This window comes from Geospiza fortis, unplaced genomic scaffold (genome assembly GCF_000277835.1).
Source record: "Geospiza fortis unplaced genomic scaffold, GeoFor_1.0 scaffold166, whole genome shotgun sequence".
In the NCBI taxonomy this organism is placed as follows: domain Eukaryota; kingdom Metazoa; phylum Chordata; class Aves; order Passeriformes; family Thraupidae; genus Geospiza; species Geospiza fortis.
Window position 1 is genome coordinate 3,052,296 of NW_005054310.1, and position 25,660 is coordinate 3,077,955.

A 25,660-nucleotide genomic window follows, 5' to 3' on the forward strand; every position below is an offset into this window, starting at 1 on the left:
CTGTTACTGTACAGCACCATCTTACCTGTGAGCACTTGGGGCACTGGGATGTCCAGCACCACCCTTAAGGTAAAAAAATAATCCAGTGTAAGAAGCCTGAGTCATGCCACCCTTGTCAGTAAGTGAAGTGATTGCGCTCTGGCACTACACAGCGGGAAACACCATTTAGCTGAGTAGAACTCACTCAGTGAACTCAAGTATCCCAATGGCTACCATGTGGTAAGGTGGAGAAGGCTCTCGTAGAGACTCATGGTTCTAAAGGTAAGATCCACCAGGTTCTTCACTTGGCACAGGAATAGCATGGTTCTGTTGATTAACAGTAGTTTGAGCACACTCATGGATACATCCACTACACTTGGCTTCTGGCCTGTATTCATAAAATGCAGTTCTCCCGTCAAGAACTGGATGCAATTCATGACCTGTTGTCCATGCTTAATCTGAGTCCTCCAAAATTCACACAGTTCTTGTCAGATTCCACTCCTATTATATCAGAGATTTGTTTCAACTCCCGCTCACATACTAAGTTCAACAGGCTGGCCTTTCCTGTCCTCTATCTTGCACTTCTACCAACTCCCCTTGAGGTTTTGTGCAATACAGGTAGGACTTCACAGAGTGTTGCAGCTACTGAAAAAAAAAGAGGAGAGAGGGTAAAAGTGTTTCTTACCTTAGTGGGTAATCATGATAGTAGAAAATGAAGATCTGATGGTAGGAAATAAAGATTTGAAAGGGCATAGTCATGTGCTTTTCATTGTGGTATTTGCACAAACATGAAGATCTGAGGTACTGAAACAACAGGTTGCTTCAGCTGCCCTCACTGCAGTTCCATTGCCACCAGCCATAATGAACAGGAACTTTATGGGAAGATAGACTTTCTCCATTACTTGACGGTTGATTCACTGCCAAACGTAAAATTGTAAGAAAATATTGAGTGCCAACACTATATGAATATATATTCTAAGAAGTACCATGACCTCTAAATTGACCCCTATTTATCACAGTGTAGCAAGTTACAACTGGCTGACTGTTAGTTGTAAAAAAAGAGATGTATTTATTGCATCCTTTTAGGTAATTCATAGATGAATGTATGCAGAAGTGTTCATCAGTGCTCAGAGCACAATGCTTTTGATGTGCCAAATTTGTTTCCAGTCTGAATGCTACAAAACTGCTCCTAGTAAAAGCCAGTTTCAGTTCTTACTAGAACTTTTTTCTACTTTCTAGCTAGATGTTCCTGTTAGGATGACCTTTGGAATCACCCATTTAAATATATTTCAGCTACATAATAATTAAATTACCTCAAGTAAAAGGCAAAACTTAAGAAAGTTCTTACAGTAATCCGGTATAAATTAATATTTTGTTTCAGGATTTTATTCAATTTCTGAATTGGGTTTCTTACAGCACAAAATAAAATACATTATATCAAGGTACCAATAATGCTTCCTTCAGTCGGTCCCTTGAAGTGAGTTCATCTGTAGTGATAATTCTTGCAGTAAGAGAAAGGGATCCATAGCTGAAATACAAAAAAACTTGATGGTAGCTAGGGACTGGAAGGAATTGAGCTTCATTCAGGAAATTATAAAAATCAGCTGATGAATCAGACTTTTCCTCCTAGCAGCTCTTAGCTGTAGTGAAGGAACAGTTATGGAGATTTTCTTAGTTGCTTTGGGCAGCAGACAGTACAGATGCAAAACTTGCCTTGCACATGAGGTTATGTCCCCTTTAGTTTGATATTTTGTGAGTTTGAGCTGCATGCCCAGCATGGCTTTTAACCCGAGACCTTTCAAACAGAACTCTACTTTCTTGCTAAGTGTAATGTGACCAGTGCATGATTTCAGTTTCCCTGCAATTTGGTGATTTTTATGTTTGTGGGCAATGCTTTCTTGTAACAACAGTCAGGGTTTAAAAGCCTAGTAGGCCACAGGTTAGACTGGTTGACCTCAGGTTCTGTATTTCAAGGCAGTATCTCAAATATACTTCCTCCAATATAACAGCATGTAGAACGTTTTAACATTCCCAACAAAGGCAGAAGAACTGTGCTAAATATAGCTATGAGTGCCAAGGCACAAGTCAGTAAAAATAACTTCATAAGAATCATGAAATTGATTGATGGAATGTCTTTTTCCTCTTGTGTCTAATAAAACTTTGTTTTTAACAGGAAAACATATATGATCGATCCAGGATGGCCCCAAAGACTCCCATTAAGAATGAACCTATTGATCTATCGAAGCAAAAAGGCTGCACACCGGAAAGAAATACAATTACACCTGTTAAGATCATTGACAGACCTCAACCTGATCCCTGGACTCCTACTACGAACCTGAAGATTCTTGTTAGTGCTGCTAGTCCTGACATGAGGGACAGGGAAAAGAAGAAAGAGCTCTTCAGACCCATAGAAAACAGTGAGCAGAGTGACACACCTGATTCGTTACAGGTGAGACTCAGAACACGATGACCTTACATTCAGTTAGGATTCAGACCTTCCTTAAGTTGCTCCTCAGATTCCTTCCAACTGGTTCTTTGCTCCCTATGGAATGGTGCAGAATTGTAAGACATTCCCAGGGACAGCTGCCTACACAGCAATGTCTGAGCAGTAGGACTTCAAAAGTAACTGAGTTACTAGAAATGGACCTGAGATCCCCTCAAGAGCCTGAATATTACTTAAAAGGACAATGAAGGAAGTAGAGCTTAAATGTTTGATTTCCCCAACTGACGTACTTTTGAACCACATTAGAAAGAAAATTGCCAGATTTGTTTTAAACAAGCATCCTTTTCAAAAATAAATTTGACAATGAGAGAATATGCTCTCCAAATCTTAGACCCCATCTGCAACTATCCTGCAAAGTGGTCTGCTGAAACCCTTTATTCCCACTTTTCCCCCCCCAGCTCCCAAACTAGTGGTCAGAAAGCAAGGTCAGGCATTAAAATTTCTACTTCACAAGACTTAAGCAATGCAGGGGTTGATTGCTGTCCTCACTTCATGAAGTCTCTCCCTAGAGAGAATGACATCAGATTGTAGTAAGCATCATTGCAGTTTTCTTCCTTTGTGCTTTTTTTTTGTTCCAACTGCTGCTTTTCCTCTCCTGGTTTATTTCTTGTAGGATATCCTTCCCTGTTGATTTCAGTTACAAGACAATAGTTCTGGCTCCTACTGAGAAGCATAATTTCATAGGTACAGATCACTCTGGAAGTGTAGTTTTTACAGCAACTGCAGTTGCAATAGTAGTGTAAAAAATTCTGCAGCTTTCGTGGTCATAACAAAGCAAACAGTTCTCTAGAGATTATTCCTAGCATAGTGTCCAGTAGGTAAAAAATAGTTGATGTTTAAGGTTAGTTCATTACCACTCCAAGCCTGCTAAGATCACACAGCATTTTTGCAGTGTCTACTATAAAGAGTTCAATTATTTTCTAGTTAATAAAACTTTCATTTAATAATCTTCTATACTTAAAATGGTAACGTACAAAAGAAGGAAAAATTTTAGAGTAAGAATACTGCTATTTCCATACCACATAAAATTCAATTCTCTCAGAGCACCAGCCTGCCACAAGGTAACTTACTTGCAACTAGCTGAATACAGTTGAAGATCCCATAAGCTAGGAAACGCAGGTTTCCACAGCTAACACCACCTTAGGCTTTTCTTTGCCAGAGGGCAAGATTTCTTTTCCCTTTTATAACACAGAAGATAATCTTCCATCATTCTTGTTTTGTGATAAACACACATGCCTCTTCCTACATTCTTGCAACCACGGTTTTGCTGGTTTCCGTTTTTTCCCACTGCAGGGTCAGAAAGACCACAGTCAGACCATCCTACAGAATTACTTAAGGTAACATCTTGACGAAGTTTAAGGTTCAAAGACTGAGTAGCACCTTTTATAATTTCTGAGCAAAGTGCTCCCACCCCTTCCCCATCACCACTTTCTTAAAGTGATAGAGTCACTGTAAAAGTCAGCAAACAGAAGTATTGCAGGAATTTCTTGATGGCTTCTGCATCTCCTGTTTTATTAGATCCAGAAGTGTTTGAGAGCATATTCTTCCTTCTTTCCAAAAGAAATACTCTTTCCAAGTATAGTCTTGCCATCTACTAGTCTTGGGTGTTGATCTTACTGATTTTTTTCCTTATGCATGACCACTATTTCATGATTGCACAGATAAGAATTTTTCTGTAGCTGTCTTGTGTGACAAAATAAGAGCTTGCAGTTGTGTTATCCGAGTGCTGTGTGCTTTCAAGGAGTCCATGTTTTTATTTTTTAATTAGAAAAGCTGATCTGAAATATTGATAACATCTGAAATAAGCCTCACTTGACTATGTCTTGCTTTTAAAAGCTCTGCACTAAAGAGTTAACATTTATTTTTTAACAGTATGATATAGTAGATGACAGCACGGTTGATGAATTTGAAAAGCAGAGGCCCAGCAGAAAACAGAAAAGCTTAGGACTCTTGTGCCAAAAGTTTCTAGCTCGCTATCCAAATTATCCATTGTCAACAGAGAAAACTACCATTTCTTTGGATGAAGTGGCTTCAATTCTTGGTATGTATACCTGTGAAACTGGGGTAACTGATCACCTGGGGTAACCTAACAGGCGGGCCTTCCTAAGATCATATTCTGACAGACTACTTTCAAGATCTGCCTTTCCCAGGGTCTGGATGCTCTTCTAATCATACTAATCAAGAGTTGGAAATGCCTAATATTCTTCAGTGTCTTTGTTGTTTGGTAGCACTACCGTTTTGAAATCTGCTTTCTGACTTTCTGCACTTTTTACTAGACAGATCTTGCTTCCAGCTGTTTACCAACTCTGTTACTTTCTTAAATATTCAATTCATTGGACACCGAAGGAGATAGGATTTACAAACCCTTTGAAGGAGGATTTATAGACAACAAATTTTGTCAAAATGAAACACTTGGAGAAACAATTGCAAACTGGCATGCGTAGGAGATCAGTTGTGTTTACTCCCTAACTTCTGAACAGGTTTGATGTCGCATCTTCCAAGATCACATGGTTCATCAAGGTTACCGTAGCTTTGAGTATCACCTTGTGATACTCAAAGGTACTGGAAGAACTGCAAGAGTACCATGAGAAAATGTCTTGTTTTAAGTAGCTCATTTGCTGGTTCTGCTGTTAGGTTTGGTTTTAGTTGAAAGATTAATGAAATACCTGCAAGAAGTAATAAAACTTGGGAGAGGACTCAGACAGGACACATTAATAGCAAAAATATCTGAGTCCTTGGAGAGCTTGTTTCTTAGCTAGGAAGGGCTTTACAAAATTGGACTTAAACTAAATAAATCTTGCATCTACATTTAAAACTCAGGTATCAACAAAAAAGATATAGCAGAAATGAAATTTGTCTGTTTTGGGAAGAAAAGGAACAGAAGAAGGATGTCTTCTGTGACTCTGTTAAAAAAGGCCTCGAAATACCCGTTTATTTGCCTTGGTAGAGTGAATTGGAAATAGGATAGAATACAGATTAAGTAAATAGATAAATTATTTTTAAAATTAATTATTCTTTTAGATTCTGCAGTTACTCCTTTATGTGCTTGCATGAGATGCTCATGCTCCAGCCTTGTACAGCTGAACATGAATAGTGCTTTATTCTGTGTTGGGAGTGGCATTACCTTACTTTCCTAAATAACAGAAACTTTCTTCTAAAAGTTACTGTTGGAAATTTTACCTCCCAGAAAGGGGAAGTTTTGGTTGTCCTTCTTCCTTTGGTTTTCCCTTCCTGGCTTGTATCCATTTGCTTCAGTGACCTCGAAATTGCCCCCTGCTGATGTTGCTGCTCTCAATGTAACAAATGATGTCTGTGATACAGCTCTTGCTACAAATGTATATTGCTTTGTTCACTGAAAACGTGCAGAAGGCCGCAAAGAGGGCTGTGCTGCTGGTGCCTGACAGACACCAGGATATGTGTAACACTCTTGTTTTTCTGAATTATATTTTGTTCCAAATTCTACACACACTTGCAAATGTTCATGAATTGTTTCACCCAATATGTGTTTGAGACTAGTAAGTATTATACCTGGTCTTCAAATGGGTAAACATTACGGCCTTGCCTCCCACAGGGAGGTTTTCAAAACCTTTCACCCTAACTAGCACTTGTTCTGCTCAGCTGATGTTAACTGTTAGAAGATTTTTGGTGCAGATGCTGCCACCAGTGTATAGTACATTGTGCTACTTATAAGAACCATGCTTCAAACAGCACTGGACACAAGCCCTTAGGACAGTGAGCATTGCCACCAGCCTGTTCATATTCAGTCCCCCACCTTGCTCATATCAGTCAGGCTGAACTCAATATTGGACATATTTCATAAATTTCCTATAGGACTAGACCCAGCCAGCACTGATAATTTGTTTCTGTTGTGTTTGGGAAGAACAGTAGGTCTCATTCTACAGCGCTCTGCACCTTGTGGAGCTGTTGATGCCCCTTTACTTGGTACTTGCTTAGCAAGTAAAAGTAATTGTGTCACTGTAAATGCAAGTGGAGGACTGCACTCCCCGTGGTTCCTGTATGAGGGTCTTTTATCTCTATGCTGTGACAGACCCTTTTCTGCCCTGTTACACACAGGCTTGTGTACAGGTATGTGTCTGCGTGTTGAAGCTTTCTGTAAGGAAGGGCCAAAGTGCCCTGAAAACCCTGAGGCAGTTTGGGTAGGTCTGAGTGAATGGGGCTGGCAGTCAGCAATCAGTTCTAAACACAGTGTAGGTGCTTTGAGCTGAAGCCATGGCTGGGCTGGAAGTTAAGAAAGCGGACAAAGAGCAATATACCATGAAGCTGGCCATGCATAGGGCAGATTTTTAGTGTGCAAATATAGATGTAGCTAATAGAATGTGTCCATGTGAACACTGAAAATGTCTATTAGAGAACAACCTGTTCTCTGTTTGCTTCTGCTGAACTAAGATGAGCATCTCTGTCTCTTTCATCTGCTCCCCCCACTTCCCAAACAGGAGTTGAGCGAAGACGAATTTACGATATTGTGAATGTCCTGGAGTCATTGCAGTTGGTCAGTCGTGTGGCCAAGAACCAATACTGCTGGCATGGCCGGCACAACCTCAGCCAAACTCTGAAAATGCTCCAGGAGGCAGGAGAGCTGCAGTATGGAGAGTTAATGACCTCCCAGCACAAGGAGCAGGACTTAGAGTACAAATTTGGAGAACGGAAAAAGGAAACTATTCCAGATTCTCAAGATAGACCATTACTGGACTTTTCAGAACCGGATTGCGCCTCTGGTAGGATGATTACTAAATGTATGATGATACACAGACACAAAGTCTCTTTCTCCAGTTTACTATGTCACTTTTTCCCTTGCTTTGCCTTTACATTAAATAATAAAAGTTATCCTTTGCAAAAAGGTGCTGAATTCACCATGAAAGGTACAGAATTCTTCCTTCTGTTCTGTCCCTAGCAGAGGTCTCAAGACAGATCTTTCTCTCTGTCCTACAGACTGGCAGGAATTTCTGCTGAACAATCCAGTTCTTTCCCAAACCTGTATCTGACAGTAAAGGCTTTATCCTGTTAGAAAGAACCATCTTCATTTGTCCACTCTTTGCATGCTGCCCATATAACACATGATGATTTTCAGTTACAAAGTCCATTAGAGTCACAAAATTACAGTGGCAGAAACTGTGTAACATAACATAGAATCAGCTTTGGAATTCCACTTTCTAAAAGCTATGTCTGCAAGTTTGAATTTTTATTGTCCTTTGAAGAGAGACTCCTGTCTGCATTAATCAGTTATTTGCTGCCTTTCAATTAATTTCTGCTTTCTGGCAAGGAAATACTTTGCTTATTTTGTGTGTGAGAAACCTTCTTACTAGCTTTCTGGCTGTGATGGATGACATATGCTAAGAGCCTTGGGTATTATTTGTAACACAGCATCTGCAAACAGCAGAAAGGACAAGTCATTGAGGATTATGAGCCAAAAGTTTGTCATGCTGTTCCTTGTCTCCAAGACCAAGATAGTCACTCTGGATGTCGCTGCAAAGATACTGATAGAAGAAACCCAGGATACAGTGGACCACAGCAAATTTAAAAGTAAGATGGCTAATGAGAGGCAAATCAATCAGTCAGTGAGTAAAGAAAATGGGGCATGTTAGGACTGACAGCAAAAAGACACCAGTATGTAACAGCAAAAGCAATTTGTGCATCTTTTCCTGGAATATATTCTGGGGTTTTTTTCATTGCAAATGCATATTTGTGAAAACAGAGCTTGGTATGGACAAGAGTCACTTTGACAATTGTCTCCCAAGTTCAGGTTCAGAATAAAGAAGAAAATTCGTTGTTGTTGATTTTTTTTTTTACACTTAAACCCTGTTTCCTGTACCGCTCTGAATGATGTTTCAGAACTGAAGCATGTTGTTTAATTTAATGGGATTAATTTTCTCTCTGGAGAAATATGTTCCTTCTTTTTACCCCAGAAATCTTTTACAGCTGGATGGCAGGGTTTGCTTTCAGTTAGTGAGGATTAGTACTTCAATCCCTTGGATAACATGGGAGAACTTAGCATTAGTAAATAAATCTTCTGAGATAAAGACTTTTAAGTCTTTAAAGTACTTTTAAAATAAGGTACTTGCACTTCAGTCTTGAAATTCTACCCCAAGTATAAGAAGAAATGTGAGGAGTTTAGCTGGAAAATATGTGGGTATCATAGTCAGCTCAAAGATGTTACTTACTAGAATCAGAGATTTTTCTGAGCGTGTTACATTTTCAGAAATTATAAATATGTGTCTTCTTGTGATCAGGTGTGCACTCTTGTGCCGCTTTCCACCAGCTTCTCTTTACCTATGTGGAGGTAGCTGCCTTTTCTGGGCAAGTTGCTGTAATCACTCCCTAACCTATATCCATCCAAATGAGGTAGACGAGTTTAAGCCTGAGCAGCTAAGCTACGAAGTAGGAATGAATCAGGTGGGAGCTGGCATGGCAGACTTCATGGGAGGTGGCCTAAGTCCATCCCAATTTGATTTGCCCACCTCATCTATGAAAGCTGTGGTGATAGTCTGGAATGAAATTAGCACATGAATATGTCCTATATGCATTGTAAACCTGACTGTCTTATCTACTCCTGCCCTCTCTCGTTAGCGAAGGTACGAAGACTGTATGATATTGCCAACGTTCTCACCAGCCTAGGCTTGATCAAGAAAGTCCATGTCACAGAGGAGCGAGGACGCAAACCAGCTTTCAAGTGGATTGGACCTGTGGAATTTCCTGAAAAACCTGGTAACTTGTGTAGCTTGCATTTATTTTCTTTTTGCTCTGACAGTCCCTTCCCAAGTGGTAAAATGTTGTTTTCTGTGTGTAAAGAATAGCTCAGCATTCAATGTGTACCCTGAGATTATTAATTGCTGCCAGCTCAACATTTGCCCTTGTTAGACTTTGCACCCAAGATCTGGGTCTGTGGAGGGGTGTTGAAGGATACTGTGTCTTGTAGGTATTTTTACACTGACTTAGATTACTGTATGCATAACTGTGAATTGTAGAGCAATAGCAGATAGCACTGACATCTTCAAGTCTGGGTCCACAGCTGTTCTGGGTTGCAAAAATTTGGTAATTCCTTAATAATTATACAGTGAATTATTTTCTTTGTAAGGGACCATAACAAGGTAGAGCAGGGCTGTTTCTTGCATATGGCCCCTTCTACAGAAGCTTTGTCTGCTCAGAACAACGTGGTGGCATAGTGCTTCTCTGAAAGATTATGTTCTTTGGCTAGAAGCCAGAGCAAAGGGAAACCCTTTGGCTTTGATATTTGCATCAGGACAGTGCCAGGAACAAGTAAAATGAAGGATAATGTAAATACTATCTTAGTACACTTTCTCCTCCTGGCTAGCACACTGGAGTGTAGCTGCTGCTGTAGCTGCTATGGATTGAATAGGAAGGAAGCCCTTACCTTGTCTACTGGTGCTTACTGAGTTCTAGGTTTGTTTCAGTTTGTGAGATAATATAGAGGTTGCCTCTATATTATCTCCCAAACTGAAACAAAACAGGTTTGAGATAATATGGAGGTTGTCTCTTCCCTTAATGCCAAGTTTGGTAATATGGCAGAAGCATAAATGATGAGCTGTGTTGCCTGAAGGACTGTTGTACAATATTGTGTCCCTACAGATGAGCTGAGAGGGCATAGCCCAACATCAGATCCTCTGCCAGAGACACAGAGAGAAGCCTGTGCCCAGTACCAGAGCAGTGCTACTGGAAAGCAAAGGTTTACACGTCACTCTTCATTTAATAGTGCACAGCCTTGTGAAACAGCCAGAAGGAAAGTCAGTTCTGAGCCTAACAGCCCACATCAAGAGAGGCAAGGTAACTACTAATGAAGCATGTTCTTTTCTATCCCACTGGACCTGCCCAAATGAGGGCATGCACCAATTTAAGGCACTTGATTGGGTGAATCAGCATAATTAAATATGTGAACTATTCTTGGGAGGTACCTATATTTGTACTGTGCACGTGATAATGAAACTTCTGGTTTAGAACCTCCAGTCAAATGCCTAAAGTTACCATGAGGTGAATTTGGGCCATAACTGCAATTGAATCTGCAGTTTATTTTCTGCAGGTAAATATTTCTGTTCTGTACTAATAGCAACTATACTACAATTTCTTCTGTGATAACTTGATTAAGAAAAGATTTTTAGCCACAAAATGTTTGCTTTATATTATGGTTCCTAATATAGTGAAATTTATTGTAGCAATCTAATGGATAGTTGTTAAAAAAGATAAAGTAATTACAGGGCTTTTCACAGTTCCCTCTTATAGGAAATAATGATGTTGAACACGTCTCCAGTGGGACTAAGATTTCTGAGTGTCTTGCAGGTTCTGGCTCTAGGTGATTAGTGGATGTTATAAAAATGTGTCAGGACTGAAAAATTATAGCAATTATTTTATATGGCCAGTATCAAAATATGCTTGGTAAACCTGTCTCTGATTAATTGAATTCCTCTTTGTTCTTTCAGCTTGTATTGTGAATTCAGATGAAAATTGTTCCAAAATGATAAATCTAGCAGCTGTCTGCAGGCAGAAAATAGAGGAAGATACTGGGTAGGTTGGTCTTAGCTGTTTTTCAGTTGCAGCTTTGTGCTTGTCATGTTTAGTTTAAGGATAGATTCCATTGATGAGACTGAGATATAAAAGTTGCCATAAAGTCTCGTTATTATAATTTTAATATTTTAATATTGCTGGATGTCAGCATGGCTTTTTTTCCCCCATGGTTATTTTACACCCATCTGTACTTGTACCACTGTTGGTGTTTTGCTTCAGTAGTTCTTTCTGTCATATATGTTTATATAGGTCATTTCTGCATCCTTTGACCTATTATCTGGGTAGGTTGAGCAAATTATGATTCTGTGGAAGGGCATCTCTGTCTGTCATCTGTCTTCTCTACACCTATTCCAATTTGAATTAATTTGTGAATGATTGACTTGTCAAGTGCAGCCAGAAGCATTATTGGTCCATCAGAAACCTGAGAACTCTGCTTCTGTGTTACTAGAAATGATAAAAAGTGACCTTTCTGGTATTGTTGTTTGGGGGTTGAATTTTTCCACATTTATGTCCAAATATGTATCTCTGCTTCTAAGGATAAAATAGGGGTTTAATTTTGGAATAAATGCTTTTCCTCTTTTCATTACTATTTGGATTTTTTTTTTTTTTGTTTTTCAGGAATAAAGCTTGTGACACCAAAACAATACTAAATTCAGCAAAGAAATCCAACATAAGCTTACCTTTCTCCCTTCTTCCTGTTCCTGGGGACTCTGATTTTTGTGTTAACCCTTTGCCTCAGGCAGTTTTCCCTGTGGTTCAGGCAGATGTGCCAAGCTTCTCACTACCAAATGGTATCAGCAGCCAGGCTTCACACCCTTCCACGCCAGCAGCGTCCAAAACAGAAAATGGAAAACCTACCCTGGTCCCCAACCAACCCTTCCTGTGCTTCCCATCTTCATCCCTTTTCATGTTGTGTGGTGGGCTTCAGGAAAATAATGTGAGTGAGCCCCTGCCTGCTGCAGGAGACCTGGGAAACAGGAGTGCAGAAGCTCAGGCTGCTGCACCTCCCACTGCCTGCCAAAAGCGCAGCTCCCACAAGTGCTCATCGCCCTCTGCACCTGCAGATGATGAAGAGCCAGCTGCCAAAAAGCAGACGTTGGAGCACAGTGATCTGCCCCTCTCACTTGTAGTACCCAAGGTAAAGTGAGTTTCATTATCACTTAGGCTTTCTCATAGCAAGGAAAGACTTTTGCCTAAGACAGTGTTTTCAGAAGGGAAATTCAGTGCACTGCTCTTGAGAGATTAAAACGCTGCCTCCCACATGTTCGTAAACTTGCAAGTGCCCTGTGTCAGGAAGTATAAGCATTAACTGAGAGATGTTTTCACACCACCAGGGGAAAATGGGCTTGGGTTGCTTTGCATAGTGATGTGATGCTCAGCTGTTCTTTGGAATTAGTGTCCTGATCATTTTCTGCAGCAAAACAATTGGTCAGAGGGGAAGAAATCAATATAGTGATTACTTCTCATCTTCCCCTGTTAGCTTGAGCTTTCCCAGACAGCAGCAGCATTGCTTACTCTACTGAGCTATAGCAAATGTGATTTGTTCTTTCCCCCTACTCTCCAGCCTGAGTACCTCTCTCTGAGGCCCAGTGTTGCCCACAGCAGGCTGGCGAGAGAAAGATAATGATGATGAAGGTGATGCGCAGTTATCTCAGAATTCTCTTAAATGCTGAAAGTAGGGGTCAAGCTCAACACCATGTCATATAAGCCATTTGAATATTGAATATAAACCATTTGAATCAAGTGTTTTTCCTTCTCAATAAAAAAGTAATCCCAGAGGTCAGGTATTTCTTATGTAGTGTACCCAAGTACTGAATGTGAACTGCAGCAAACAGCACAGGGTTTAGGCATCACCAATATGACTCTTCAAATCCCCAAACAAAAATTTTAACTTGGTGATTTGCTAATCATGTTTGTGCTGCTCCTTTGCACAGATGCATGAGGAAGGTTCATGAGTATTGCACTGTTTTATTTCAGTTTGGACTCTTCATTTCCCCTTTTGTTTTTTGCTTAGAAGCCTTCCGAGTCATCCAAGGCAGAATCTTCCCCAGGAAGTGGCTATTCAGCTGCTGTACATCTAGAAACAAATCGTCTTGACCTTGCAAGTCCTGCTGCTCCAGAGGTGGCAAACAAGGAGTCCACTAAGCCTTTAGATTGTCAGAAGCAAGAAAAACAATCTCAGAACAAAAACCCTGATGAACCCCCTCCAGGAAATGAGCACATCTCTAAAGAAAATGCCAATCAACCTTTCCAACCACAGTATCTTTATGTTCAGCCTACTGCTGGTAAGGACAGCCATGAGATCTAGAGGCACCCAAACCTCTGTATCTGTTCACTGAGCAAATACTGAGTCCTACAAATAGGTGAATGTTTGGCATAAGAAACCCTGACAGCAGTTCTCTGTAGTAGTTTAGTAACTCTGAAATCTCTTGACTCAGTGTGAACTATTGCTCCTCTGAAAAGAAACATTTTTCTGAGGTTCCCAAACATGAATAGCATTGAACAATATGGGGTTTGCATGCCTGAATTATGTGCAAAAGACAGTTATGAATTATGTACAAAAAAGACAGTTATCCAACATTCAAAAGTCAAAGGAGCTGGAAGTCTAGATTTGGCAGAAAGCTGACCAATATAGAGCAGCAGCATCTCCTGAGTGTACGAATTTCATCACCTTCAAACTTTGTACTGTCTTGTAACATGCATTATCAGTATAACCCCTGAAACCCAAGGCACTGGGAATGTAGCCAGCCCTGCTTGTATGGCACTGGAGGGATCTAGAGGAAGCAGCTGAAAATACTGCAATGGGATTTTGTGTCCATCATGTTTTGTGCCTGTGTTTGTGTGCAGTGGATGACTGCTTTGTAGGAACAGGATGTGAGGCAGACTACTGCTTTAGTCTTTGATTCACTTGTGACACGGAGTGGGATCTATGGCATTTCACTTAGGTTGGAGATGCCCAGTTTAAAAATGCTAATCCTGGTGTTTTCGAGGGTCAGACAAACTGGGAGCCAGAGCAGCTTCTCTTTCAACACAGTAGTTCAGCTGTTCTCAGCAAAATTAACGTGATATATCCTTGTGGGTGTCTCCCATTTGTTGGGTTTGGTTTGTCTGGCTTTTTTTTCCTCATTAAAAGTAATGTCTATGTTTTCATATACCAGTGGATGATTCTAGTTAGTGGAAAAAAAGAGTTTGTTTAGCCAGGATGTTGCTTGTAATTGAAGTTAGAAGCAGAAAACAGGAAAGGGTGTGGTTGGTACTTCATATGGCCAGAGTAAATGGATGCAGGTACAGTGAATAGACAGTTAGGGGGGGAAAATGGAGGCAAATAAGGAAAGCGAGCTGGATAGAAGAGTTAGGGGATTGTGACACTTTCATTCCTTATTTTTTATTGTTTTTGTCATAGTTTACTTCCTAGGCAGACTTTTCTCTACTGTCACACACTTTTCCTATTGTAAATGAAGTTACAGTAGTTTAATTCCCTTTTTCAAGATTATTAATGCTTTGGTTTTTTTCTCTCTTTGGTTTAGGATTAAGCAGTTTTAATTTCCTGTTCTCTGCAAACCAAGCCCCTGGTGCCATCAGCCTGGCTGCGAACCAGTTGCCTTCTCTAAGTGTACCCTGTGTCATGGTGCCGTCAACAGCCTTGGCTTCCTTCCCTCTCGTCTGTTCTCCCTCGTTCACCAGTCCTCTTTCTTCGATTCCCGATGGCTCCTTCTCAGCTGCTGCCTCCACGAATTTCAGTGTGTCCAGCCTGTCATCACCCACCCCTGTGTTCATAAGCACCACGGCCGTTGTCGCCCCCAAGGTCTCACCCGCCCCTTCGGTGGATCCACAGCAGCCGGCTCACCCCGCTCTGCACCTGAGTCCTGTGCTCACAAGGTCTTGCAGTGCTGTTAAGCTGGACTCCCCTGTGTGTATGGGACACCCAGTGACCCTTCTGAAGCTGCAGCAGGTAAGGAGGAAAGGTGGGCAGGAGTGGTGATGAAGTAGCTGTGCCAGGTGCCTGATCCCGGTGTGTGCCGCAGGCTGGTGCCCCTGTGTCGGTGCCCAGTTGGCACACTGAGAGCTGCTGTCTTCCACTTAGCTTGTGCATGTCCATCTTAGGGGTGGCACAGGGTGTGGGGCACTGTTGAAGTCATAGCCCAGCATAGCACGTTTAGTCCTGAACAGTGAAGTGGTTTTATAACTTAGACAAGTTCTAAAACCCCCCAGCAATCTAAGGGTTTTCCCCCCATCTGTCATTATGTGTTATGCAATGACTACAGAGAAACATTAGGAGGACAGGAGGGTTGTGTCAGAATTCTGGAATCAGCTGGTTGTAGCAATTTTCAGGTAGTATCCTGGATTATCCCCTCAACCTTGTTCTGACCTCTCTTCACTAGATAATGGAAAAGGGTACAGGCATTAATGTCTTCCAGAAATCCTCTATTTGTCTGCTTGTGTGTAGACTTTGAGAGAACTCTGCTGAATCACTTTGGGGCTTTGTTTTTTTTTCATAAATAGCCTTCATCAGCTCCACTCACTCCCAAGAGTATTCGTCCTGCACATCATGAGGCATTTTTCAAAACTCCTGGAAGTCTTGGAGACCCTGTGGCATGGAAGAAAAATGAAGGCAATCAGACCAGAAATGCCAGCTCTGTGCAGAGGAGACTGGAAATCTCTAGTACCAGCCCTGACTAATTCTGCTCTTTGCAAGAGGTGGGCAGATTGTCCTTGGACCCTGTATCAATTACAAGAGAACAAGCTCTTACCTGGCAAGAGGAGCATGTTAAAATGTCACCCCTTTTGGCATGTTTCCCCACTATCCATTCACCCACTGATTCTGTTAGCCATCTTCTTCAAAGTCACCCTTGGTACAGAAATCCTTTTAATGAATTGTTCCTTCAGTACTGATTTGAATCCAGATTCTGTGCTTCACACAGCCTTGTGGGCATCAAATTGTAATTGTGATTTTAATTTGGAAAACTCTCCTTATTTCTGTGAGGAGATGCAAACAAATTCTTTTGGAGTCCCCAGGGGTTCTTTATTCATGGTTTTAAGTGAGATGTCTAGCACTTATCTGGGGTAAGCATTTCATTTGCATGTACTCTACTTACCCTGAGTAAATCTGTGGTGAAAATTATAAATTCTTGCAGTTGTGAAAGCAACTGCTTCCTTGGTTCCAAACTATCAAAGCATGCCTCTGCAGTGCAGCCTCTTGCTTTTTATTTTGTATGTTGGAGTGGGATTAGTGCAAAAAAGGATTTTTGCAGTTTCAGAATAACAGATTTTCTCAGGGTAGGATTACTTGAATGTCAGTTGGTTGTTGTACAATTTGCCCAGCACTTGTGGTTAGAAAAACCTAATAATAACACAGTATGATTGAATGTATACATGTGAAAAATATTAAGACCAAAATAACTGTGAATGTTAACATTTTTATAGTTATGTTAATGAACTGTATTAGTCCTTGGGTTGGTTGTTTTTTTTGTTTTTTTACTTTGATCAAAATTTGCAAGTTAGATGTAAAGAATACAAAACCTGAATGGTTTATCAGATTTGACAAAGAGATTTGAGAGAGACAAACCACTGAGAGGACTGTGCTAAGATTTCATCTCCTGTTTAAATATCCAGTCTAGACTTTATGACCAAGGAACGCTGATAAGTCATTAACCTCACTCATGATTAGATTCAGTCTAACCTGAGTCTACTAAGTGCCTACTTAGCTGTTTACTTAAGTGTACTTAAGGGATATGTACTTAAGTGCCTAACTCTTCACTTGCAGGAATTTTGTGACTAGTTAATAGTGCTTTTGAGCATGTTGGGAAGACAAGGGAGATCTTATCCATCTAAACCAGAAAAAGAAGTTGAAAAGAGCAAGAGCCTTGAGTTGTAAAGTAAAAAAATTAATAAAAAATTATCAGTATACCCTAAGAAAAGATAATGAGGAAGAAAAGTCTTAACAGTTCACATTCAGAGTTCTCGAATAATAGATGGTGCTATTATCAATACAAGATATAATTTTAAGAGCTAATGCTCTTATGTTTGGGTATGTTTTCACTAATGTAGCAAACTGCAATTAAATTTGTGCAGTCTCCTGTTCAAAAAACAGAAAGTGTTGCTGTTGACATCACATTAGCCTGGACTTTTAGCAAATGGCCAGCATGATCAGCTCTCTCTTTGGTACTGGCATTGATTTTCCAAGGGTAGATGCACTCTTGGATGTGCTGTTTTGTTGGTCAAGGGAGATTAGGACTTTGAGGCTGGGGATTTGATGAGGGCATCTTATTTTTATAATGAAAATGAAATTTAAGAAAGAATTTTAGTGAAGCTGAGGGTTTGAGTAATGTGGCCTTCTCTTGAGATAGACCAATAACAGGTTTTGAGAGGGCTTGGTTAGCCCTGGTTCAAAATCTGTAGCAGAATTATCATAGGAAATTTCAGGGATGGTAAAGAGACATCTTCAGACTGCTAATTTTTTTTATATTTTAATGACACTACAGTTATGAAAGTTTACAGTTTTTTCTTCTGAATTATTTCTTCTTATACACCCACTTAGATGAGTTTTGCTTTGAAAAGCAGTGTGTAACTAGCACAGTGCTGCCCCTGCACTTCTGCTGGCGTGCATGTGTTGCTGCTGGAGCAGGAACCAGCTGCTGGGGTTCCAGGGAAAACAATGGGTGCTGATTCTCCAAACCTTGTCTCTTCTCCCTCCCTCTAGTACAATACAGCCTTTTAGTGAAATGGCAGCTGGGAGCAGGGAGGAGGATTAGAGCTAATATTGGCTCTTTGCTCCAGTTGAAGCATCATCACCAAAATTGCCTTTCCTTGTCAGTGATATTACTGTGTGCCATAACTAACTTAACTATACTTGAAAATGCAGGGAGTGAAAATGGATTTTCCATTTCCAATTTCTGCTTAGAGTTTTGAGTTTCTGTAAATACAGCAGGTATGGAAATGAGGGTTTCCCATGGCTGGGAAAGCAGGTTTTGAGCCTAGGAGAAAAAGGATGTTGATATGCTGTCTTGATTTTGTCAATGCAAAATTCTCACTAAAAAAGAGTGAGACCACTGAAGCAGTCAGGCAGCTGTGTTCTGTACCTGAGCTGCTGAACTGGACTGGTGAGGGGGAACAGTTGGCTGTCAGGAGGGAATGGGTTTACCTTTCCTATCTTTACCTTCACTGAAAGCTAAGAATTTAAATAAACTACGAACAACTCATCAGCAAAGCAGATTTGGAAAAGCAGAATTTGTATTTGCACTGAGACAAAGTGCATACCCAGGAAGTTCTGCAGGGTTTGTGAAACCTTTCTGTCCCAAGTCAGTTGTTGAGGAGGCTGAGCATATAACTTATACTTGAATCTATCTGCCACGTTTACATTTCTGATTGTCTTCTGTAAATTGGTGCTATTTCTGTATTTAAAAAGCTGTATTTTTAATGTAAAGCTGCTTCCAGTTTGGTTTTTTTTTTGCACTGCTAGTTTAATATAGATATTAATTTTATTGCTGTTTATAACTGTTCTTCAGTGATTAGGTGTCCTGCTTTTCCTGCTCTCTAGCTATCTGTTTACCTGTCAGCATATAGCTTTACTCCAATCACACTGTTGGGTTGAATATTTTTTTATACTATCTGTTAGCAAAATATTAAACTTTTACAGAATAAAAAATGAACTTAAAACTGAGGCTCTGATTTCAGTATGGAAGACTTTCAAGGACAACCTTGAAAAGAAATATTCCTGCACCACAGGTCCAGGTGAGGAGTCTTTGTTGGCTGTGAGGACTGAAGGACTAGCAGAGGATAACAGCTCGCCCCAGTGGCTCCAGCACCCAGCTATTGCATGCAGCATGGGCACAATTCCCACCCAGCTGTTGCAGGCACCAGGACCAGTGCGATGTCAATTGGCTCTTAAAGTCCTGGAGCAGGCCAGGGCTAGACTGGGTGACCCTGCCCAAAGCCATGCGAGGTGATCCTCAGCTGGCTGCCACGGGAGCGCCCCAGAGCCACGCTGGAGCCCTGTGTCCCTGCGGCCGTCCGTCTGTCCTGCTCTCCACAGGAGGGCAGCAGTGCCTGCCCGACTGCGGCCACAGACACCGAGCAGCTGGCACTTGCTTTGCGTCCTTAGAGCCACCGCCTGCTTGGAAAGAGCAAGTGGACAACAGCCACAGACCTGGGGCTTCCCATTCCCTTTCTCCTGCCCTTCCCTAACCACACACAGAAGACGCAGCTCCACCAAAACTAAGTTTGCTCCCATTAAAATCAACGGCAGGTTCACTATTGATTTCAGCAAGCCCAGTATTGCAGCCCTACCCTTCCTGGGATTAGAGAAGTGTGAGTCAATGCCCCATGTCACCAACAACAACTTTAAAATGATTGTGAGTTGCAAAGGGGTGAAATGCTCAAAAATCATTTCTAAAAGGAAAACTCAGCAGCTCACTCAGTGTTGTTTTTGGACTTTTTCTAACCTGCTACTCCAAAAATAATACCTTTCCCTTTCAATTGATTCAGAAAAAATAGAAGTTTAGTAAGATTAAATACATTATGAGAATCACTAACAAGCCCTAACCCTGTTCTAGCTGCACTGATGGGACCATGGCCATCTTTTCCTTGAGGTAGAGCAGGGCTATATCCTCCAACAGTTCTTGTGCTCACTGGTGCATTTGGAACTCCCTTTTTTTTGAAGTAAGAAATAGGGGAGTGCACCAAACTCCATCCGATTCAGCTCTCGCTATGAAAAAGGGAAATTAACAAGCAGTACCATTCTGGATGGATGTCTTACTGCTTCCCAGCCTGGGCTGGGCAGCCCAGAGCCAGCTGGGAGAGACCCCCTGGTGCTGGCAGGTGCTGAGCACTGCCAGCAAACCCAGCCAGAGGCAAGCAAAAGGAAAGCCTCCAAGGGCAGCTAAGCAAAGCCTGCTCCCACCATGGCCAGGGAAGCAGGTCTTCACCACCTGTCTTGGTCAACAAGAAGGATTTCCTTAGGCTTGCTTGGGTCATGGCAATGCTTTCTCCTTCCAGCCCAGGGCTCCTGAGCAAGGCTCCATGGCCTGCTTAAAAATTTAGAATTTAATAGCTTGGGATGTAAAAGAGTGAAAAGAAGGGCTGCACACACAACTGAGGCAAATTCAAGCCATGCTGTGATCATCTGAGAAGATCCATGCGTGCAGGAAGCATTAGTGTCCAGATTCTTTCCAGATTCATTTATTGCAGCAGAAATGCAATGAGAATTAGGATATTTTTTCAAGCACTTCCTCCAAGGATTCCTAGAGCAATGAAATGAATTCTAATCATGTCAGTCAACACTGGCTTAAGTTCTGAGAGCACAAAGCCTTCCCCCATTCCCCTTGCAGGCCATGGTAACTTTGTTTGTGGGTGGCAAAAAGCTGCGTTTCTTGTTCACAAAATGTTGGGACCTCCAAATCTGCTATCACCAGACCTCCTAGGAGACAAAACCTTCTGCCTCAGCTGGAGTGCCTCCATTTTACTGCATTTTCCAAATAAATAAATCTCATTATGGCCCCAAATGCCAGATGCCAGGCTTTTGTGCCTTTCCCCTGCCTCTGGCTGGGTATTTCTCACCTTGGATGTGACAACAGTGTAATTTCATAGATAATATACCAAATCTGGGTGGGAGGGGAGCATGAAACTTGTTTTTCTCCAACAGCTGCTTTCTTGTTTCAAAACTGACAGCTATGAACCAGCAGTTTACACTCCGATCCCCCAGCATGGTGTGATTGCAAAGGCAATGTAGTGAGACCAAACAAACCACTAATATATGTAAAATACTGCATCTTGGTAAGTGCCTGTAGCAGCAGCTGAAATGGGCCAAGTTGGACCAGGTTTAATCATTTGCGAAGAAAAGGGAGACTTTTTAAGCCTAGAAAATAAGAAATAAAAATCCCACAATAAATTGTCCAGAAGGAAATATGTCCCTTATTTGGGCAGCCAATTCTTCAATACTAAAGAAAAAGCTTTGCCTCTCTGTAGTCTCTGCATCTCACTGATAACCAACCAGCTTGTAATTTAATCACCCTGCATCCCTTCGAAATCTTGATTAACTGCTAATGATTTGTTCTGTGCCTGAAAGGCACCAGTGATTAAATGAACATAAGGTAGAAGATGTTAGGGAAGAGTTGACGAGCTCTGCTCTGAGGCTTGCTCCAATGACAATCCCCCACTTGGCAGCTCATCTCCATTAGGGTTTTCTTCCTTATTGTACTGAACCTAGGATGTTTAGAAGATGATGGTTAAAAATATCTCTACAGACACTCTAGACCTGAGTGGCAAGCACTCAAACACTCGTATTCTTCTCTTTATAGTAACACAATGCCAGTGACTTCACTGGACCCACTCTTGGTCTACCTTGGCCTGAAGTGGAGAAGAGTCAGTCTTCTGGTTCTGGAGTTGTTAATTCTACCCATTATCTACTGCACATCACTGAGCAAAGCAGCCTTTGACTTCTCTAAATCCAGAGAAACAGCAACCAGGAATATCACCTGGACTCACAAGAGCTGAGGATCTAGCTTCCGGATGTGGAGGACAATGGAAAGGGTGCAGGGAGCAGCCCTGTTGAGCAGGTCAATATACTCACTGATTTGAAAATAATTTTTAAAATAATTTGTGGATTTTCTACTCAGCCTTGCTTGGATCTTTCCATTATTTGGACATGACAGAGTCTGCTAGCTTGGGACAGCATCAAAACCTGCCTTTGTGCTCCTGCAGTACAAGCCTGATGGTCTTGGTGTGACTTTCCCTTGCTGTCTGATCATTGATTTTTAATGTAAGATTCCACTCCATCATTGTGTGGCAGAAATCACATAGTTTGAAGCCCTTATGCATATAAGACATTTACAAAAACATTTCAAATGCATTAGAAACAAGAGTATTTTAAGAGGCTGAGAAAGCAAAAGCTCTTCCCAGCATACACAATTAAAGAGGAAAAGATGTTTCAGGGAATATATTTTGGTATAATCAGATAACTATGCAATGCCCTGCCAGAGCAGCTAGGGCTGAGCTCCAGGAGCCTCTGTAGGGGATAAAAGGATTCACTTAGGCGCCAGCCTCCCTTCTGCCCTGTTAAGAGTCTCTCTGGACATCTCCTCAAGTTAAGGCAAGCTGCAAAGTCCTGCACAACCCTAGCAAATTGTTATCTCTGGGAAAAAACAGCAGACAGGAAGAAAGTACCAGACCACCAGCTTTTTCCTAGCAAACTCTTTGCTGTTTGTTGTTTTTTAAAGATATTTGTAAGACTCCCCTTGGCTTTCTCAAGACACAAGCTTAATTAAAGAGAGCAAAATGAATCTCAAAGGTTCATAAACCTTTTAAGCCTGTTGAAGCTCTGAAAATCTTGGTCTGGATTATGATTTTGCACAGAAAAATGTTATTTTTGTAATTCTATGCAAAATTGGGTCATGCTTATTTGCTCTGTTTCATTTTCAAGGAGGGATTCTGCTTGGCCAATATTAAAAGAAAAATGAGATGCAAAGACAAGTAGCAAAAATCCCTCCCTGAAATATATCCCCATGCAGGCCTGTGACGGACCAACAAGGTCTGAGGCATGACACTGACCTGGATCCTTCTCCTTCAGGAAAAACTTGTGGCAAGGCACAGCTCTGGCTAGCTGCTCCCCAGGGAAGGATAGCTGGGAGCCAAGGGTGGTAGCAAGGCTGGGGGAGGCAGCAGCCTCAGCAGCCAGGAGCTGAATGCCCACGAGGTTCTGGTTTGGGCCCAGGGACAGTGGCCATGGCCAGGTGCAGCCCAACAATGACCCAGCTCAGTGACCAGGCTGCTCTGAGGCCAAGCCAGAGGCTGAGCCCAGACACAGCTGCTGCCCAGCTGCTCCAGCCTGGGTGAGAGCAGTCATAAGGCTGAAAAGCAGCTGCTTTTCAAGGGAAAGGAGGGGCAGTGTCTCACCTTCAGCTCCCTTCACCACAGCCCTTATCAGCAAAGGAGCCCACCTCAGACTCGGGCAGCCAAGCTCCCCAATTTAGCCAGTGACATGTCTGGATTAGGGATGTCTCTGTCCAAGACAATGACTTTAACATGTCATTCAAGTTCAGGTGAATAACCAAAAGGCTAAAGTTAACTTCATTCTGCAGAGCCAAGTCCACACAGATGCAAAGGCTTGATCATATTTTCCAAAGGAAATTTGCTTCAGTTGTGTGAAAGTAGATTCCAAGATAAGGAGGAAGGTTAAAATGACTCTGTTTAATCCAGTAGTGTGCTAATGAGACAAAATGATTAATTACACCTCTGTAATGAGAAAGAGATTGTGTAAAGGCTTGAATCAGCTTTAACACATCACCTTGTAAACTGACACCATGTTCACATATGCCTACTGGCATCTCTGGGCTCTAATTACTAGTGTTTCCCTGTTAAACCAGTGTAATTAAGAGGGAGAGAGACTGATCTTGTCTTGGGCTCCTCCTTGGCCAAAGGGAGCCTGGCTGAGATTAATCATAACCAGATGGGAGTAAAAAACTTCCCCCTTCAGCAGTACTTCAAACAGAGGACATTTGGATCAATGACTAGCAGCATGAAGAGACAGATTAAATACCTTTCCAACCAGAGGATCTGTGGTCACTCTCTGTTGCGCTCACCAGGGCCAGTTGAACCACAGCCATTTGTGGGATGAGGGCAGCAGCCACTGCTCACTGAACAGTGACCCACCCTGGGGGCACAAGGGGAATTTTGCCCTACTACATCTGGCTAAAACTCTCCTCGAGCAGAGTCAGAGCATTTGCTACAACTGGTGGATTTTTGTTCTTAGCAGCTTATCAGAAAGCCATATAATTAAAAGTTTGCATATCCCTCCAGCAGCCCAGCACTGCAGCATCTAATTGCCACACTTGAAGTGCAAATACCTGCTTAACCATAACTGATGATAGTCAAGCTCTTTTCTGAAGGGAATTAATTTTTCTATGTCCTTTTTATCCTTTCAAGTTGTTTCCTGTCTGCTCACCAGCCATACAAGTTTTTTACAGCAGCTTGAAATTGTATGTGAGAGGGGCAAAAAACCCATTGAAAACACTTTGGAGGACAAGATGCTGAACTGAAACCAATTCTATGAAAGAGGAGAATAAGAAAATAAATTCAAAACCTTTGTAGTAACAGCAGCCAGACAGCGACCCACAGCTGAACCAGAATAGAAGCTAGGTAATTTCCATTTCAACCTAGGAAAATGTGAAACAACTGTGAGATGATCACAGGTTCAGAAACAATTCTGCAGAGCAAACAATGTCAGCAAATCCAAGCAATCAGTCACTGAGTATTGCACGGGGATATTTTCTCATGCCAGTTTTCTCATCCCCTGAAACTATTCACCTGGTCTCCTGGGGGATTGCATTAGCTGGCACAGCTGTGGTGCTCATCCAGCGCTGCACAACAGCTGGAGACAGCACGACAGCACTGCCTCTACCTGTGTGCATTAACCAAGGGTGAAACCCTTTGAGTCAAACACCCTGCATTTCCAAAAGATAGCTCCTCATATGAATGTCTTCTCCCATGGATTCCTGCTATATCACTGCATTCTGACATATTCTGATGGGTCCCATCACTCTCCGTGCTGCAAACCAAATGCACATCCAAATTAAGTTCAGTAAAACAGGGAAGATGTTACAACCTGAGGTAAATCCATAAAAGTGCTGCCTGGAAAGTGGCACAATTGTTCAGGCATTTGAACAACTCTCACCCATCCATCTTGCTTCAGTGGGTAATTTTCTCTAGTTCTACCCCCTTTCATGGGAGCAGAGGAGTCAGGGATGTGCATTCACATCCTTTGAGAATGTAAGGGAATGTAACTGCATCACCTCTACGGGGACAGTCCTGCCTTTCCTGTCCCAAGTTGTCATTTAGAAATCAGCAGTTCCAATATACAGGAAATACAGAGAAGTTCCTGGAAGTGGGGAGAGGGAATTTACCTCACTTCAGCAATTTCTGAGAAAAGCAATAGAGAATTTATCTAGTCCTGATAACAGTGGACTGTTCCACACCATACTGTCTCCAGAACACTTGTATGCCACGTCATTACTTTTTAAGGAATCAAATGAATCTGTGTCAGTCTGCTCTTAGGGACTTTTCTGCTATATTTTAATTGAGCCCTTGTTGCATTATGGTTGAACTTCCATAAATAAAGTGTAAAAAATCTTTTGTTCTCTTTTTTCTCTTTTCTTTTCTTTTCTTTTCTTTTCTTTTCTTTTCTTTTCTTTTCTTCTTTTCTCTTCTCTTTTCTTCTCTTCTCTTCTCTTCTCTTCTCTTCTCTTCTCTTCTCTTCTCTTCTCTTCTCTTCTCTTCTCTTCTCTCTTCTCTTTGTTTCCTATTGTATCAAGTCATTGATTCTACTGAATTGCAGAATAAAACTTTTGCTCATTCAGGTAAGTAATGGATTTTGTCAGCAGAAACACACAGATCAATTGGAATCCATAAATCACATTTGTGGTTAATGTTAGAGGAGGCAAATTTTTTGTGCTTTCTCTCAAGAAAGTAAAAGTTATACCATGAGTAAAACATCCATACATATTTATATATAAAACATTGAAGGTATTATTTAAACTCTTGGTTTAGTGGATTCAGCATTCAGCCTTACCACAATCACCTCCTATTCTTACCAACGTGTAATTCAACTGTGCAGTTTTGTTTTGTTGTTTGGGAGCAGATTTTTTCAATGAA

The 25,660-nt window shown here is 41.4% G+C and overlaps 1 protein-coding gene and 1 long non-coding RNA gene across 4 annotated transcripts in view; one reads left to right on the forward strand and one right to left on the reverse strand.

Annotated features, from left to right (window-relative positions):
* The first annotated feature begins 2,156 nt into the window (after positions 1-2,156).
* On the forward strand, positions 2,157-18,678 carry E2F7 (E2F transcription factor 7). Of its 3 annotated transcripts, none has more exons than XM_005419203.2 (11): positions 2,157-2,428; positions 4,355-4,523; positions 6,937-7,218; positions 7,865-8,023; positions 9,068-9,205; positions 10,088-10,282; positions 10,933-11,017; positions 11,636-12,155; positions 13,032-13,302; positions 14,545-14,969; positions 15,521-18,678. In XM_005419203.2, exons 1-11 carry the CDS (start codon positions 2,177-2,179, stop codon positions 15,695-15,697), a joined length of 2,673 nt encoding a protein of 890 aa, XP_005419260.1. In that variant the 5' UTR covers positions 2,157-2,176; the 3' UTR covers positions 15,698-18,678. The 3 variants fall into 3 exon arrangements, with proteins under 3 accessions (XP_005419260.1, XP_030911444.1, XP_030911445.1); XM_031055584.1 differs by having other exon boundaries at positions 13,035-13,302; XM_031055585.1 differs by lacking the exon at positions 6,937-7,218.
* LOC115947709 overlaps positions 15,498-25,660 on the reverse strand; it is a 53,301-nt gene continuing 43,138 nt past the window's right edge. The window contains exons 2-3 of the long non-coding RNA XR_004081562.1: positions 24,093-24,165; positions 15,498-15,605 (exon numbers count right to left, since the gene is read on the reverse strand). This is a non-coding gene — a long non-coding RNA (uncharacterized LOC115947709). The remainder of the gene's footprint in view (positions 15,606-24,092; positions 24,166-25,660) is intronic.

What these genes read in the sequence shown, in the direction of transcription:
- E2F7 (XM_005419203.2), top strand. Translation starts at nt 2,177, where the DNA reads ATGGCCCCAAAGACTCCCATTAAGAATGAACCTATTGATCTATCGAAG. An exon ending in ACACACCTGATTCGTTACAG is followed by an intron (nt 2,429 to 4,354) that starts GTGAGACTCAGA and finishes ATTTTTTAACAG; the next exon opens with TATGATATAGTAGATGACAG. An exon ending in CCCTTCTGAAGCTGCAGCAG is followed by an intron (nt 14,970 to 15,520) that starts GTAAGGAGGAAA and finishes TTTCATAAATAG; the next exon opens with CCTTCATCAGCTCCACTCAC.